The sequence below is a fragment of the Lepidochelys kempii genome, chromosome 10, assembly GCF_965140265.1.
Source record: "Lepidochelys kempii isolate rLepKem1 chromosome 10, rLepKem1.hap2, whole genome shotgun sequence".
In the NCBI taxonomy this organism is placed as follows: Eukaryota; Metazoa; Chordata; order Testudines; family Cheloniidae; genus Lepidochelys; species Lepidochelys kempii.
Genome location: NC_133265.1, coordinates 84,040,157 through 84,056,979, shown reverse-complemented (window position 1 = coordinate 84,056,979; position 16,823 = coordinate 84,040,157). Strand labels below are relative to the sequence as shown.

General features: G+C 50.9%; 1 protein-coding gene across 2 annotated transcripts in view; it reads left to right on the top strand.

Annotated features, from left to right (window-relative positions):
* Window positions 1-16,823, top strand: part of RASGRF1 (Ras protein specific guanine nucleotide releasing factor 1) — a 96,180-nt gene that overhangs the window by 39,443 nt on the left and 39,914 nt on the right. For both annotated transcript variants that reach the window (XM_073304567.1, XM_073304568.1), the window contains 8 exons: window positions 3,348-3,427; window positions 4,357-4,550; window positions 5,808-5,917; window positions 8,717-8,835; window positions 10,149-10,309; window positions 11,896-11,959; window positions 14,713-14,849; window positions 16,471-16,553. In XM_073304567.1, coding sequence (XP_073160668.1) covers window positions 3,348-3,427; window positions 4,357-4,550; window positions 5,808-5,917; window positions 8,717-8,835; window positions 10,149-10,309; window positions 11,896-11,959; window positions 14,713-14,849; window positions 16,471-16,553 — 948 coding nt within the window. The remainder of the gene's footprint in view (window positions 1-3,347; window positions 3,428-4,356; window positions 4,551-5,807; window positions 5,918-8,716; window positions 8,836-10,148; window positions 10,310-11,895; window positions 11,960-14,712; window positions 14,850-16,470; window positions 16,554-16,823) is intronic.

Here is a 16,823-nt window from a genome sequence, read left to right as displayed (position 1 = left end):
CCCTAGTGAGTTAAACTGCAAGAGGCCAGCTGAACAGTGCAGGCCATGCCCAAGAGGGATTTGGCCTCCTAATTACTAGGAGAGGACTGCAGAAGGCACGAAATTTGGACCAAACCTTAGGACTAGAGGAGATTGCAACCTCCCCTGGGAAGAAGTAAGTTCTTCAGCGTTAAGGACACACACACTTGAGGGGATGCTGCTGCCGTTATCTCGCTGCAACTTCCACAAAGCTGTCCAGGAAACCAAACCCGCCTCATGTGGGATTTTCCAGTGCACGCCCATGGCAGGCAGTGCTGAGCTCACCCCTTCAGGCCAGCCCAGTGCAGTGCTGAATGCTCTGTCAGAGGGAGCTGAAACTCCCTGAAATCCTGCTTTCATCACTGCGCCTGTCATCCAGAAACCACTCGCTCTGTTGCTATGGCTACAGATGCACTGTATCCTTCCCAGCACTGAAAGTGCCAACCCGGCATTCATTTATGGGCAGACTCTCTAGCCTGTTTTCCCCCTCCCTTAGGTTGGGGCCAGTTTTAACTGGGATTGGACTAATGAAAAGTAAAATACTTGTCCTAGAGTGTTGTAACACCCAAAGGACAGAAATGGTCCCTGGCGACAGAATTCCAATCCTCACGTTCCCAAAGCTCCAGGCCCATTTGCAGCTGGGGTTTGGCCCATTATAGAGAGATGGAGAAGCTGCAATTTGACCCTGGATCTTGATCTGAGCTTTCCCAAACTCTGCAACTGTTCACATCCAGGATTTTGATTCAGGACCGTTTTTAATTCTAGGCCTTCCAAGATCTATGTAAATGCATTAAGTTAGACCACCCCTTAGCCCCCATGTTGCCTTGTTTAGCTTACCTAAAGATAAGCCCTTCCTTTGGATTAGTGTTGAGTGGATATTGAAATATTCAGAGACACATCTGAACTTATCAGAACAGCCCTCTCTGTTCTGGGAATCAGGAGATCTCATTAATTTCCTGGTATTTCCCAGTTTTAGGTAACTCAGAACTATACTAAGAAGAGAATTTTTCAGGCTATTTCTGATTCCAGCTTAAACCAGAAAATGCAGAGCCCTACGGAAATGGGCGAGAGAAAGTTAGTTGACTTTTACTGACCCTCAGAAACGGTTTGGCTGAGTTAGCAGTGAAGTATCGTTAGTGTGTTCAGAGGGGCCACACAGGAGAGGGAGCCCTGTATCCTGACTAGCTTCCGACTCTGGGGATTCCTTTCTTCATGTAGGACAATGGCAGAACCTATTTCCCCGTTTCCTTGCTGTCGCATTGCTGGCTAGCGCAATCCACCCCACAGCTCTCCGTGCTTCAGTTGTGGGTGAGCGGTTCCATCCCCTCTGGGAAATGCAGTGACAGCTCTTGCTCCTGCTGTAATGAGACGAAGTAGGTTGAAGAGGTGATGCTTTCAAGAAGATGGAGATTATCTGATACAGCCTCAGGGAAATCATCAGACATCAGACTGGAAGGGGTCATTGAGTCCGGTCCCTGCTATCCAGGGCCGGCTTTAGGGAAAATGGCACCCTGGCCAAACTTCTATATAAACTCCCCCCCCCCCCATCACCCCTAGCCTTCACGGGCTCTCCCCCACCCACACCAATCACCTCCAGGCCCTGCTGCCTCCCCCAGTGCTTAATTTGTATTGAAAGGGGTGCCAGAGCTCAGCCCCGGCACAAATTAAGCCCTGGCAGATCCTTGTTGGGCGAATGTCCATTTTTTCAAACCCAAAATACAGACACGAACCCATGAGTGAAATTTCACTCCTATAAATGTGGCACACAAACCCAGAGCAGTGGCTACCATCTTCATTCAGACCGGGCGGAGGTGAGTGGTGTGTGAAACTGTCCACCAGGCACCGATGCCAGGGGGAAGGGAGGGCCCTGAGAGGTATCCCCATCAGGCACCAAGAAGCCTGCAAACACAGCCAAGTGACTTTGAGAGAGCGTGAAAAATGAGGAGAGCAGCACAGCCGCACCCAGCAAAGAAAAACTCTGCAAGAGGGTCACAGAACTAATGAGATCTGTGCCTGGGGCAGCAGGTCAGGGAAGGCAGCAGGAAGGGTCTGGCAAGCAGATGGCAAAGGTCATTTATGTACTGCTGAAAATTAAACAACTCCTTTGCCTCCCTGTCAGTAAAGGAAGATGAGGGAAATGTAGCAGGGGAAAGCAGAAATTCCCCAGAGAAGGAAAAAGTCGTAGCAAAGGAGGAAACCCTAATCGGCACCTTGCCTGCAAACTGGGGAGGAAGAGACCTGACAACTGTCCCAAGCCGGGGGCATCCCGCGCTGAATGCAAAAGACAACAAAAACTAGGCAACCCTAACCTACCAAATCAGACACCTGTGCAGAGGGGGGGTGGGCGGGGAATAGCCGAAGGACTTGCTGATAATAAAGCCAGGTCCTTGGTACAGGAAAGTACAGACCTGCACATTTGAATTCTGCAGGTAGGATGATAGTGGTAAAACTAATTATGGCTGTAATGGTGAAGCACCTAGACTGATGAGTTAATCGAGGACTGTCAACTCTGAATGCTGGAGGGAAATCGTAACTAATTGATGCAAAATTATTTTGGGGTGCTTCGATAGAGAGTGGAATGGAAGCTGGGGAAATCTACGGGGCAGGTGCAAGGTCAGGGCCCACCTGGGCCGCTGTGCAGCCTTCTGCTCACCTGGTTATTAAATGAAGAAGAGAGACAAGGCAGGGACAGAGCAGAGGCTAGGAGCAGCAGACAGAGGCTCAAAGAGGTTATTTAAGAGGGTGTGAGAGAAACTCGACAAGCTCCAGCACTCTGCATATCATTCCCAGTCCTTTGTGGAGGGGAGCAGCAGCCAGCTGGACTCAGGAATGGCCCCAGTCGAGGTGTGGTGTGCACGTTTGGTGTCTTGCTAGGGAGTGGCTTTGGGCAGCTGCCCGTCTCCAGGGAATCCGTCTCTCCAGACTGAAATACAGGACGCCTCTTGCTAGTGCACGGTTCTCTTGTTGTCCACGTCCCCGGGTGTGGTGCTGGCTGCTTGTTTTAAATGTTCCCCGGGATGATCCTTCATTACAGCACTTAGGAGACTATTCACGGGATCCTACATCTCACTACTGGGAAACAGGACCTGCTCACACTTTCCCTTTCTTCCTCATATCCCACTATTCCCACTAATTCTTCCCCTCGTCCCACGCTGAGGAATTTCTCTCCATCCGTCACTCTTTCAGTCTCTCCTCATCAGCCAGTCCACCCAGTCTCATCCTCATTTTGCAGTGCTTATCTGGCCTCCCCCCGTTAGAAGTGCCAGGAGTCTTACATTGTTAGCTGGTTCTTGTTCATCCACCTCTTTACCTTTTGGTTTATCTTTCAGTGAAACAATCATGTTTTTGCACCAGATCTTTTATCAAGGCCTGAAAGCAAGAATCTCTAGCTGGCCAACGCTAGTGCTTGGTGAGTAGATGCTGTTTCTTTATTGCATGTTCTTCCTCACTCTCATTAGCTCTTGCCTGTCCTTTCTTCTAATAAACTTTACAGTTGTTCTCTCTGAGCTACGTCACTGCACTGAATTGTTGCTAATTGTTGTGGTAAGGCATACATTTTTTTCATTCGTGGGAAAAAACCCCAAACCCATTCTAGTCGACCATGCAGCTCAGGTCCTAGTTTTGTAATCCAGTGACCTGACTGGCTGACCTCATGGGACTTTTCTTTATTCACAGAAGAGTTTATTGTGATGCTGAAGGTTCTTGACATGTGCCCAGGCATGTTACCCACACAGCCCTGGTGGATCCCACAGTTACATCACAGAGATTTGCCAATCCAGCAGCTCCTCGCTGACTGTTCCACCCCAGCTCCTCGTTCAGGAGCTGCTCCAGTGCTCTGCGCAGTAGTTCTCAGACAGGGAGCACAGTCTTGAGTCCCCCATTGTAAAGCTCTCTTCCTGTGGTTTTTGTGGGCGCTCAGAGGGTGCAGGGTGACATGCCTCACCCCTCAATGCCATAGGAAACATGCAGCAGGCAGGGCTTCTCCACCTGGCACGATGCAAGTCCCAGCACCCCCACCTACTGCCTGACACACCTTGGAAGGTGCATGTCCCTAAAGCGGTGAGCTCCAGGAAGGCCAGCCAAACTGGGCTTGGATTTCCTCGCTGTGCAAATGCCCATTTCTTCAAACCCAAAATCCAGGCACAGAGCCAGCGTGTGACGTGTCACTCCCGTAAATGTCAGACACACCCACAAATCAGTGGCTCCCGTCTTCATTCGGGCCAGGCACGGGTGAGTGAGCCTGTCCGCCCGGCACCGATGCTGCCGTGGCTGGAGCCCAGTGGGAGTGCGAGGCTCTCATGCGGTGCTGTAACCAGCTCGTTGCCTGCTTGCTTGCAGCTGATTTGTTTGACATCCTGCTGCCCATGCTGAACATCTACCAGGAGTTCGTGAGAAACCATCAGTACAGCCTGCAGATCCTGGCCCACTGCAAGCAGAACCGCGACTTCGACAAGCTGCTGAAGCACTACGAGGCCAAGCCGGACTGCGAGGAGAGGACGTTGGAGACCTTCCTGACGTACCCCATGTTCCAGGTGACACGTGGCTCTCGTGGCAGGCGCTAGCGGGCCATAAAATTCAGCGAGGAAGCCTCTTGCTCCCCAGATCTGTTGAGTCTCCTGCGCGCTGCGTATAAATAGTCTCCCAGGGCAATGGAGAAGGAGGGGGCCTGGCTGGCTGTTTAGAAGAGGAGTTCCTTTGCAGTATTCCAGGCCACGAAGTGACCAGCCAAACGTAGGCTCAGCCTCTCTGAGCCCGGTCACAGCCCAGCGGGCTCCCTCCCTGCAGACAGTCATTCGCACCCTGCATGGGGGCAGGGATGGCCCCTAGGTTGGCTTCCTAGCCTTCCAATCCCACCTCCCACCCCCTCCACCCCAGCACCATAGACCATTCTGGAGTCGCTCTAGACTGAGCTCAGGGGGGTGCCTCAGCCTCAGCCCCTCCTTACAAGGGCACTGGAGACCTGGCAGTGTGAGAGCCCGACTCCCTCAGCCGGGAAAGCCACACCCAGCTTGAAACACTCACCCACCAGGTAACGAGCCTGTTGGACTCTGAGTTACTCCCATCGCCGGGTCCCTCTCCATTCACCCACGGCCTCCGGCTGATCCTCCAGAGACCCCAGGGGGCAGAGTCAAAGCCAGCCAGTACTCCCCGGGGCAAGCCTGGGGCTCCTCACTTTGCTGCCATGCTCAGTGATGGGAAACGAAGCCCCTGTAAGTCTCAGCATCCCTAAGCATGAGCATTGGGCGGGGCCCGCCACCCTCTGCCTGTCCGAGACCGTGGCAAGCAGAGTACACGTGAGCGCGAGAGCCGTTCTCGCTTTCCCAGACACAGGGAATAACTCCGCTTTAGAACCACCATCCTGCGAGCCCCCTGCCCGCCATGGCTGGGTGGGACATAAGGGTTATTTTTGAAACGAAGCCTCCAGCTGAAACTTGTGAGTTCCGGAAAGACCAGGGTGAGGCCCAGTTAACCATTAAATGCTGGTACCTGAATTACAGGATATGAACCGGGGCTTGGTGGAGGACCCCAGTAGTGGTGCTGGGGCAGGACCTGGGCCTGTGCATGGGGAAGGGGTCGCTTTCCGGAGTGGGGCTCGGTGCAGGGCTGGATAGGTGGGCGCTCGTGACTTTATGGAGCAGCACAAAGAAGTTTGTGGAGGCTGGGGGCCCAGCCTTCCCTAATTGCCCAGTTCACTTTGTACAAACCAGTCGTCCTTACGTGAGAGTTAATGCTAATTCGCTGCCGTGATTGTTCCTTCTGCTGACCCCTGATTTCCGGTTCCGACTCAGATTCCCAGATACATTCTGACGTTACATGAGCTGCTGGCGCACACGCCCCATGAGCACGTGGAGAGGAACAGCTTGGACTACGCCAAGTCCAAGCTAGAAGAGCTTTCCAGGTCAGAACCATCACGGGTCGATTCCTTCTCCTTCCAAGGAAGGCTTCAAAGGCTCTGCCACGGCAGCGGTTCTTGTCTCCATAGGGCAGGCGTGGTGGAGAGGCCGTGTGTATGCTGGGGGAGGGGAAGGGGTGTTCCTTTTGAGGTGAAATATAGGAGAAGCTAAGGGGAAGCTGAATCCTTTCTTAGCCATTTCCCTCCCAAATGCGTGAATATCATTCTGGTCTGCTGCTCCATGAGGCCATCCATGAACTTGCTGAGTGTGCCGAATCTGTCGGCACTGCTTTGTGGCTCTATGGTAGTGAGTCTGCCGGGGGGACCAAAGTGGCGTCCTGAGCAGAATCTGTGGTGCACAGGGTGCAGGGGAAAGGACGGGTCCAAGGTGGCCTGTATTATTTCAGGTTCGGACCTTCCCTTTGAACATCATGATGCTCGTTGTACGAATGCTGAGAAGCATTGAACGCTCCTTCACCTGCGGGTGCCAAGGGCATGAAACCACAAACCTCCCAAATAGAACCGAGCACTTGTGTCACATCCTGTCGTTCTGAGCTCTGTGATTTACAAATCAATGAATTAGATTTGTCAATGAATCAATGAATTAGTCCCATTTGCCTCCCCTCCCAGAAAAGGACAGAGTCCTCCTAAAACACAGTAGTTTTGTCCAGACCAGGACAAGAAGCTGCTGCTGAAGCTGGTTGTCTGTGTCGATTTCCCCTGAATCAGTACTGAGAACAGAGCAAGGGTGAGTAAATCAGTTCCAGCAGCACTTCAGAAAGTGTCTTGAGACACTGCTAGCATTCACAGCCTCTTTAGCACTGATCTGGGGGAACCAGTGCTGAAATCCATTTTCAAACCCTGTCCTCCAGACAAGACTGAGGAGTTCGAGCTCGCGGAATCGTTGCTGCACGGAAGGGGTAAGAACCGGAGCCATTAAATGCATCCGATGCATCCGATGAAGTGAGCTGTAGCTCACGAAAGCTTATGCTCAAATAAATTGGTTAGTCTCTGAGGTGCCACAAGTCCTCCTTTTCTTTTTATTAAATCCTCTGGAACCCAGAATTTGTCATGCGAATCACAGGGCTCTGTGCTGGCTGCTCCCGGAGCCAGTCACGTGGGTGCCAGCCTGGCAGCACCTGTACTGGCTCGAAATGAGTCTGCTTTCAGGTGCATGCCTGCACAGAGGGGCTTTTCCTCTCCTTTCCAAGTGCGGCGTGGAAACACTCACATTTCAAGTGGTTTCGGTTTCCTTCTGAAAAATGCAAACGCTGTTGGCCATGTCCTCGCAACAGTGCACCGAGTTGATCTGAGTGGCATCACTTGTTGCTGGCACAGTCCAGCCTGCACCATTTCTTCCTCCTCGAGCTGTAGAATCAGCTGATGCAGGCCATGCTGTGGGCAGAGCCCGGAACTGCAGCACTCGCATACAAAATGCAGAAAGCCTGTCTCCGGCCCTGACCCTGCAGCTGGGCCCACGAGTGCAGACCAACAAGCCTGTGTGGAACCTAGTGGGCTCTGGGGTCCAGGGTAGGACCCAGAGCCAATTGCAGGATTAGGGCCTATATTTTTATCTGCAGTCTGTGCTCTGTCACTGGCTCTTGCAGTTAGGTATCACAGATTGAGTATGTTGAGGTATTTTAGGCCCTGATCCAGCTAATCACTTGAGCACATACTTACTTGTAAGCGTGTGCTTCTCCCCACTGACTTCAGCGGGGCTGCTTGTACGCTTAAAGTTAAGCACACACGTAATTGCTTTGCCGGGTCAGGAGCTTGACGCTGACTCAGGTGGGTGAGGAGCTCGCTAGCATGGCACGCCCAGTAGCCCCGAGACCAGTGCCACAGGCTTCCTCTTGTACGTTGTCTGGCTGTTGGAAGAGTTTGTACAACGCACTGTGCTTTCCTATCGGCAGAGCACATCTGGAATAGGCCAGCTCCAGCCGAGAAGGGCTGCCCAAACCGGAGTGCTTTAGCATTTGTAATCCGTAACGAGTCGGCCGGTGACGGGGTGGTGGGGTGGGATTTGCTGCTGTGGATTCAGGGGTATGCTGTGTAGCAGCAGATGTTGGAGAACATCCCAGTATTCCCGGAAGTGCCATCCTGGGGTCAGAGGTCTGAAAAAGGCTTGACAGACGCATGGGCCTGTGAACACCCTACCCAGGGCCAGCTTTCGGATTGTGGGGGAACCCGAAGAAGCGCTCTTGGGGCTGGGGGGTTTCTAGCCTCGTCCTGTTCATGGCGTGATGATGTCAGTGCTTGCCCTTCCCTCCTTTGTGACGTCTGACGACACCGCCGACACCATTTTGAAAAGCGCCTGCCACCCTGTGCCCGCATGATCTCGTGCAGGAACAGCGCGTGGGGTCACGCTGGCGGGGGCGGAGCTGCGCGCTCTTCAGAAGGACGTCATCTGTCTGTGATACTGGGCAAAACCACGTCCAGTTTTGTCTGTGCTGGACGGGGATAAACCACAGGGAAAAAAGGACCCTCTGGCTTAAAACCAGACAAATGGCCTGCCTAGGGAGAGGTCATCCAGCCAGACGGGGCAGTTCCCAGCAAGAATGGAAATTCAAAAATCCGCCAACATTTTTATATTTAGAAACGTAGCAACTCCAGGTGGACGTGTGTTGTCTCCTAGCCTCCAGGGTATAGGGCTGTATGTAGAGGGCAGTGCTGGGTTCCTTTTGCCGTCCTTTATCTCAGCTATGCTTAATGCAGCTACTGTTGAGTGTAAAAGCCACATTGCCATCTTCACCAACAGTTCTCTGGCAGATTTCACTGTCTCCAGTTGTCTCTTCTCCTCTTTAGGATAATGCACGACGAAGTGAGTGAGACAGAAAATATTCGAAAAAATCTGGCAATAGAAAGGATGATTATCGAAGGGTGTGAAATTCTCCTGGACACCAGCCAGACTTTTGTCAGACAAGGTATAACGTTTACACCTGTATAACTCCCCCCTCCTCTGTCCGTGCGATGCATTGCACTGGTGAGCTGCCTGGCTGCCCGTTTCCAGTACGGTGACACCGCGTCGGGCACAGTGCCATGACATTGCGTGGAGAGCTGTAACATTAGAAATAGGGACCATTCATTCCTGCTGTAAACCTACTGGAGTGCGGACGGTCTCTGTTCCTGGATTGCCCTGCTCCACAGAGCTGGCATGTGTGTTATAGCATGAAATAGTTTTCTAGTGCCAAGTATTGGGCGGGATCCTGACCTTCTGGTAACCGGCACCCAGGGGAATGCCCAGGGTGGCGAGTCAGTTTAGCCTCCAGCCCTGTGGAGTGGGCATGGCCTGGAGAAAGGGGCATGGCCGGGGTGCTGCTGCTCTCTGGCAGCCCCCCACGGTCAGACCAGCCATTTGGTAGCTTGTGTGCCACCACAACTTACAAACGCTGCCCTGCAGGGCTGGGCCAAGCAGGGAGGGCTGGCCCTGGGGCTCCAGCTCGCTGGCCCTGGCCTCCTAGTAAGCGTTGCATCCCGTGAAGGATGTGGCTTTGTACCAGGGCCATTCCCCAGAGAGCTCGTGGTGGATGGATCCCTTTCTTTGTGCCTTTTCCCCGAGGTCTAATTGCAGCCCAGGTTTGGGTCAGCCATGGTGAGGTGCTGCTGTTCTCCACGGGGCTCCCACAGAGACTTCCCCTTAGTGGGGGACACGCCAGTGTATTGGATCCCTGCCCTTACTGCCCTTAGATGTGGAGAAGAGTCAAGGGCCTTGTCATGAGGAGCTCCAGCAAGCCTCCAAGGGCCCCCTTCTCACCACGTCATGGCTCGGAGGTCCAGTGGCAGGAGGCGGTCGAGCACGCTTGGCTGGAGGGGCTCGGGGCCTGCCATGGAGTGAGAGTGGCACACAGACCCCCTGCAGCACAGCGGGTGTGCAAAGGCCCCCCTACATGGCTACTCCGCCAGTAGTGCTCCCCCGGCAGCCCCACCATGGGACCTTGGGGGTGGGAAAGTCGGTGTGGGGGCCCCTGGGATGTCTCACCCCGGAGCACTCTTTGTGTGCCAGGGCTGCTAACGGAAGCCTTCATTTGATCCGCTTCCCTGGTTCACAGCTGTGACAGCTGGGTCTTCCTGCCCTTTGCAGCACATGGCTTCCTGCCTGAGGCATCCGGCTACTTTCTTCACCAGCTGCCTTGCCAGTCTGACTCTGTCATCGTGTGTCTGAAACAGAACTAACTACACCCCCTGCAGGCGAGAAGAGACACAAAGGGCCAATAATGGGATTTTGTCCTCTCAACAGGTTCCCTCATCCAAGTGCCGATGTCCGAGAAAGGGAAAATCACCAGAGGGAGGCTGGGCTCCCTGTCCTTGAAGAAGGAGGGCGAGAGACAATGCTTCCTCTTCTCCAAGCACTTAATTATCTGTACAAGAGGCTCAGGTGGCAAATTACACTTAACCAAGGTGCGAATTGCAGAAAGGGCCAATTCTCTCACACTCGTGCAGATAACGAGCCCAGTACGGGGGGGAGGGGGGGGTCACCTCGCCCAGCAATCCCCTTTGAAGTGTCATTTCACTGTGGGAGCTCAGGGTGACCCATCCGCCCCCGCTGCTGGGCAGGGTCAGTACAGCAACGCCGGCATTCAGAAGAAGATCAGGGGTGGAATTTCCAATTGGCCTCCAGCCAGACCCTATTTCCCTGCCCCTCCGTTTGAATGAGTAACTGACTGTGTGCACAAAATCCACCTCTAAGTGAGCAACTGTGACTGCAGAAGCAGGCAGTGGGAAATGGAGGGTGCAGCTGATACTTTGTCCTAGAAAGCTTTAACCCCACCAGGCCCTGAAATGCAGCAGGAGCAGTTCCATGGCTTCTCTACTGTGGGACTTCAAAGTCAGCCATGCTCCAGGGCGACAGCTTTCCAGGCAGTGTTGTAAGAGAGAGATCTGCCATGAGCAGCCTTCCAGTCCCCTAGAGCCTTATTCTCCGAGTGCTGCTTTCTGCAGCTGTGTGGGACATGGATAGTCCATGGAACACCACTGGAGAACTGCAGCACTCTAGATTCCCAATGGGAATTAGGCACCTGAATACCTTTGAGGAGCTGAATTTCTGTCTCCGTTAAAAGTAAAATGGATGGGGGGACTCCAGGAAGCCAGGCCTGCCAGACTAAGCCTTTCCAATGTCCTATCAAACTCAGTAGGTCTGGAATGCGGGTTATAGTCTGTCTTATTACCGTCACCTTTGCAGCTCCTAAAACAGGTTTCTTAAGGTGCCAATTTCCCTCACATAATTGTAGCTTTGCAGATGTCTAAATGCAATCAAACAGGGCAGTTCAGCGTATTGCATGTGATTAGGACATCCTGTCACTTACGGAATGAGCTCTGTGTCATGTGCTAAGATAAAAATTACAAGTTCTCAGCAAGAGAAGTTATTTGTGATTTGCTGCGAGAATACTGACAATCTATGCAGTGGGAATCTTTAATTAGGCCTAAATTTGTACATAACACTTACAGGCTTCTCCAAACCATTCCCAAGACACTCACATTTGTCTATGGATGTTTTGCAGTTAATTTAGTGAGAATCTTAGAAAAATGGTTCTTTACTGACATTAAATTACCAGTTTGAAAGATTACAGTCCATGGCAAAGAGTTGCTGATTATCACAACAGACTTTGGGGAAACTTAATTTACTGTTCTTATTAAATAATTTATAAACAAATTCGTTTGATCAGCAGTACAGGGAAAATTGCAATTTCCAAGCATTTAATAACTTATTTTCTACCAGTTAAAACACTGAATTCATTGGCAATAGGATCTGCTTTCAAATTGTAATAAATAAGGCCCCGATCCTGCAAACACTTGAGCACGTACTTAACTTTATGCCCAGGAGTCACCCTGGTGGGTTCCTGTTTGCAGGAACTGGGCTCAAAAAGCAAAGAAGATGGACACGTCTCCCCCTGGCCGCCCCTCCGAGGGGTTTCTGCAGAGATTGATTGATGTGTGCCTGTGCGAGTGTCACATTTCTTCCCTCTGTGGCTGTTCCTCTCTTTCAGAATGGTGTGATCTCTCTCATCGACTGCACCTTGATGGAGGAGCAGGAGAGCACTGATGAAGAAAGTAGGTATCAGCTGGAGCTGGGCAAACCCAACCCCCGAAATCCCTGTCCATTATTATTGGTGCGAATTTAAAAAAGAATTCCCTTCGGGCGCGTGCAAGCCCCGGGTGCGTTCCTTGGAGCTCTCCTCACGCACCTGCTAATGGAAGGAGTCATGTTGGAAACGAGTACTGGCCCCATGTTTGGTGTGGGCTTGGACGCTGCCTGACCCAACAAGGGGGCAAAGTCTGCAAAACCCTCCTCAGAGCCAGGACCCAGAAGCGTTAGAAAAGACCCATAAGGACTGACCATCCGCTTGCGATGAGGATTAAGGGCATGTGCAGTTAGGTTATGTGTATGTGATGCAAGAAAATGAATATAAATTCGGGGTCCAGCCAGTAACTCAATCAACTCATTTTGCTCCCAAGGCAAAACCTACGCCTCCCAGACAGAGAAAAGATTTCAATGGCCCAACCCTGCTTAGCAGCTGCTTCTCCCTAACCTGCCACCTGCGTCTGGGAGATTCCAAGCCCAGGCGGCTTCTAAGGCCACAGTCTTGAATACAAGAGTAATTCTCATCAGACCAGGACACGGACGTCGTACTCTGTGACCCACAGGCCATTTGCAATCATCCAGCATGGCTGGAGTTTTCATGGCAGTTGACAGCGACTTGCAGGGAGCTGTTTGCAATCAGTCCATAGAGGGTAAAACCAAAAGTGCAAACAAGTTGGTTGAGCAAATTCAAATAACGAATAATTCAAGGACAGTGTGATCCACTGGCAGCCATTCCATAAGCGGAAAACAAGGTGTCATGAATCAAATACATTATCTGCCGTGAACAAAACAGAGGCACGTCTATGCAAATATAACTAGGGTGACCGGATAGCAACTGTGAAAAAACGGGACGGGGGTGGGGGGTAATAGGCACTGTGACAAAGTTCCTCCTCTACTTTGGTGGGTCTTGCGCTTATTGGTGGATTTGCTCACCTTGGAGCTTCACGGCAGCCCTCAGTTTGGCCGTTTTCATGAACCCTCAGTCCAGGTCAATTCCTCCTGTGTCTGACCAGGACTTGGGAGGTTTGGGGGGAAACCGGGCCCACCCTCTACTTCGGGTTCCAGCCCAGGGCCCTGTGGAATGCAGCTGTCTAGAGTGCCTCCTGGAACAGCTGTGTGACAGCTACAACTCCCTGGGCTACTTTCCCATGGCCTCCTCCCAACACCTTCTTTATCCTTACCATAGGACCTTCCTCCTGGTGTCTGATAATGCTTGTACACCTCAGTCCTCCAACAGTCCACGTTCTCACTCTCAGCTCCTAGCGCCTCTTGCTCCCAGTTCCTCACACGCACACCACAAACTGAAGTGAGCTCCTTTTTAAAACCCAGGTGCCCTGATTAGCTTGCCTTAATTGATTCTAACAGCTTCTTGATTGGCTGCAGGTGTTCTAATCAGCCTGTCTGCCTTAATTGTTTCCAGAAAGTTCGTGATTGTTCTGGAACCTTCCCTGTTACCTTACCCAGGGAAAAGGGACCTACTTAACCTGGGGCTAATATATCTGCCTTCTGTCACTCTCCTGTAGCTATCTGGCCCGACCCTGTCACAGCGCCTATATGAGAAAAAGTCCCAAAAAATGGGACTGTCCCTTTAAAAACGGGGTGGATGGTCACCCTAAATATAACCTTCCGAAGGTGGCCAACCTCGTCATGCACTGCAGTGTTAATGGCCTAATAAAACCAGGCTGCTGTAGGAGTGCAGCAAGCCCTGTCTAATTACAGTCTTTGTCATGGAAAACTCAGCTTGCTATTTTCTGTCCTCTTCAAAATCTTCCTCATACAACTAAGAGCAGTGTGGCGAAACTCCGCCCACCTGTGACAGCCGCACACCTGGCTGTCGGGTTGGAGGAGTGACCCAGGGAGCCAAACGTTTGCAGCCAAGTTCTCAAAACTAGCCTCTTGGCTTTTCCTTAATCTAAAACTGGGGAGTCCCCCACTTTATTGCCTCTGTAGGTCACACTCCTTGCTTACCTCAGGGGCTCTTTCCATCCCTCCATTCCCCCCACAAGATCCCTGTGGGTCATGCTCCCACCCACCCCCCTCTCAGCCCACTCCCCTTGCTCATGCTAGGGGTTCTGCATGGCCCCCCTTCCACCCACTGTTATTTCGCAAAGTCACTCAGGGTGTTAAACTCTATTGGGAGGATAAACAGAGTGTAACCCAGTTCTGTGGTCTATGGATAATTACAGACCTGGCTGAGGATGATGGCTCTGCTAACCGGACGCATGGGGCTGTATGTGTTCCCCATTTCTCCTTTCTGGCTTTCTCATTTTGACCAAAATCAATAGGATTTGGGCCACTGATGCCTAAAACATTCCCAGAAGTTTTGGAATTGATCGGATGCAGCATTCAAAAGGTATTGCATTGAAAGAGCCAGATACCATCAACTTGAGAACAGGGCCTCACTTTGGTCAGCCAAAAAAAGCTATTCAGAATGAAAGTATGGGTTTGCTCTCTCTGCATGAAAGCACAAATCCACAGGCTCCCCCCAGTAATGATGCTCCTTGCATCTGCGAGAAGGAGAAGAGGAAAGCAGTATGAGTTGGTGATTCATGGCCAACATGGAAGCTTAGGCTCTGAATTTGTATCCTCTGCACGGTTAACTCTGCATGCCATGGCCGAACAAAACCACAAAGTGCAAATGTTGTTTACAAGCCTATTGGAAAATGTCCTAGAAAAAAACCCTCAAACCTTACTCTGCTTGTTTATCTTGTCTATTACAAAGCAAAAGCATCAGGGCAAGACATAGACCATCTTGATTTCAAAATTGTAGTGGAACCAAAGGATTCTCCATCCTTTACTGTTATCTTGGTGGCATCATCCAGGCAAGAAAAGGCTGCATGGACCAGTGATATCAGTCAGGTAAGAAGAAATCGAGCAAAAAACCAATCCATTTTTGGACACCTAACGAGGTGGGCTGATTTCAGAGTCGCGCTGGGTTTCCATGGCTGTTGCAGATTGCTTACTGCCTCTGAAATCAGGCCATTTATTTGGAAGCTCACATATGGGTATCATGCCTGACTTTAGGCACCTGAGTTGGAGAACATCTGCATTAATCTTTCTATGCATCACTTTTCTTATCTAGAAAAATAGAGACAGTGCTTAACTCATGAGGGTATTGTGAGGTTGAAGTCATTAAAATAACTAGAGCATCAGGAGAAAGTGCCATGTGAAGTATTAATAATTCTTATTTCTTATTTTATTTTGTTGAATTCAGGCCTTTCTGGCCACTCGGCAGTTCACACGCACACATCAAAGGTGGGAGTAAATCTATGCTAAAATTGGGGTCCATTCCATTTGGAAAAATACTATTGGCCCAACCCTCCCTTCCCGTGCAGCCAGCGGATCATTTACATTTGTGCAAAAAGAGCATAAAAGGCTGCCAGCTCTGACTTTCCCACTCACTCCCACCAGTGGCAGCAATTTACACCGACTTTGCACTCACTTTGCAGACCGTACATGATGCCACAAGGTGCAAAGAAGTGAAGAGTTGGGCCCATATGGTTACGTGAAATGTATGGTCTGCTCTTCCAGCTGGGAGGAAGAGAAAAATGAATGATTTCAATGGCAGATTTTTATAACATCTCGTTCTTAGCCACCTTTTCGCTGTGCAATGTCCTGTATTCTTCAGCGAGGAAGCAGTGTAGTATGTTTAACTCTTATCATAGCTTCCCAGGATAGATATAGGCAGGAACCTTAGATACGCAGGTGTAGGCCACATGCTGAGAGAGGCTGCCATAGAGTATATAACCGAAACTAGGTGGGCCAGGTAATATCTTTTATTGGGCCAACTTCTGCTGGTGAGAGAAACAAGCAGGGCAGCTTGAAAGCTGGTTTCTCTCACCAACAGAAGTTGGTTCAATAAGAGATTATCTCACCCACCTTCTGCACTAGTATCCTGGGACCCACACAGCTACAGCAACACGGCATATAGTGTGTAACCGGCAGAGGAGGAGGGGTCAGGGCACTCAGACTAAGGTGTGAGAGAGTATTTCTACCAGGACTATCAGGCAGAGTCCTCTGAGAGGAGACTTGGGCTGGAAGAGTCTAACTGGGAGAACAGAGGTGGAGAGAGCATTTCTGGAGATCCCTGTCTGTGGTTTTGCCCAGTCCACCTCTGATAGTTTCAGTCTAAATATGCCAAATCCTGCATTAGAAGAAAAGCTAATTTGTGTAGCTCTCTGTAACATCTCCACTAGCAACTGGAATAAAGACTGACCGCCATGAACTCTTCTCCCTCTGGTCACCCAGTATTTATTGCCATTCATATCTGAGGAAAGCAGCATTTCGAGCATCAATTTCATATCAAATGGCCCTTGGCAGATAAAATGAGTGAGGATGTATCCAGTTTGGATTAGTTCAACATCACGTCCGCTTATGCTGTGATCTCAGCAACTGATCAAATCCTATATCGAGCCTCGAAACAAATTCTCTTTCAAGTGTAACTTGCGTTCTCCATTCCCCTGACCCTTCTGTGTTTCAGTGTGTAGACAACATTCGATGCAATGGCCTCATGATGAATGCATTTGAGGAGAACTCAAAAGTCACCGTTCCCCAGATGATCAAGTAAGTGCTTTGTGCGTTGGGAGACGTGTAACGTTGAGTGCCTGTGCAAATGTAGCTTGGCTACAGAGGCACCTGGGTTTAACTCTGCCCCTGAACCTGCAGAACTCCCTTTGGACCCCATAGCGTTCAACTCACTGGGATGGCTCCATTTGGAAGCCGGTGGGAGCTTTGCCTGCGTAATCAGTGCAAGACTAAACCCTTTGTATGTAATCCTACTTGTCACACACCAGTAATCGATGACCACCATAGAAATATTGTAACAGTTAGTGA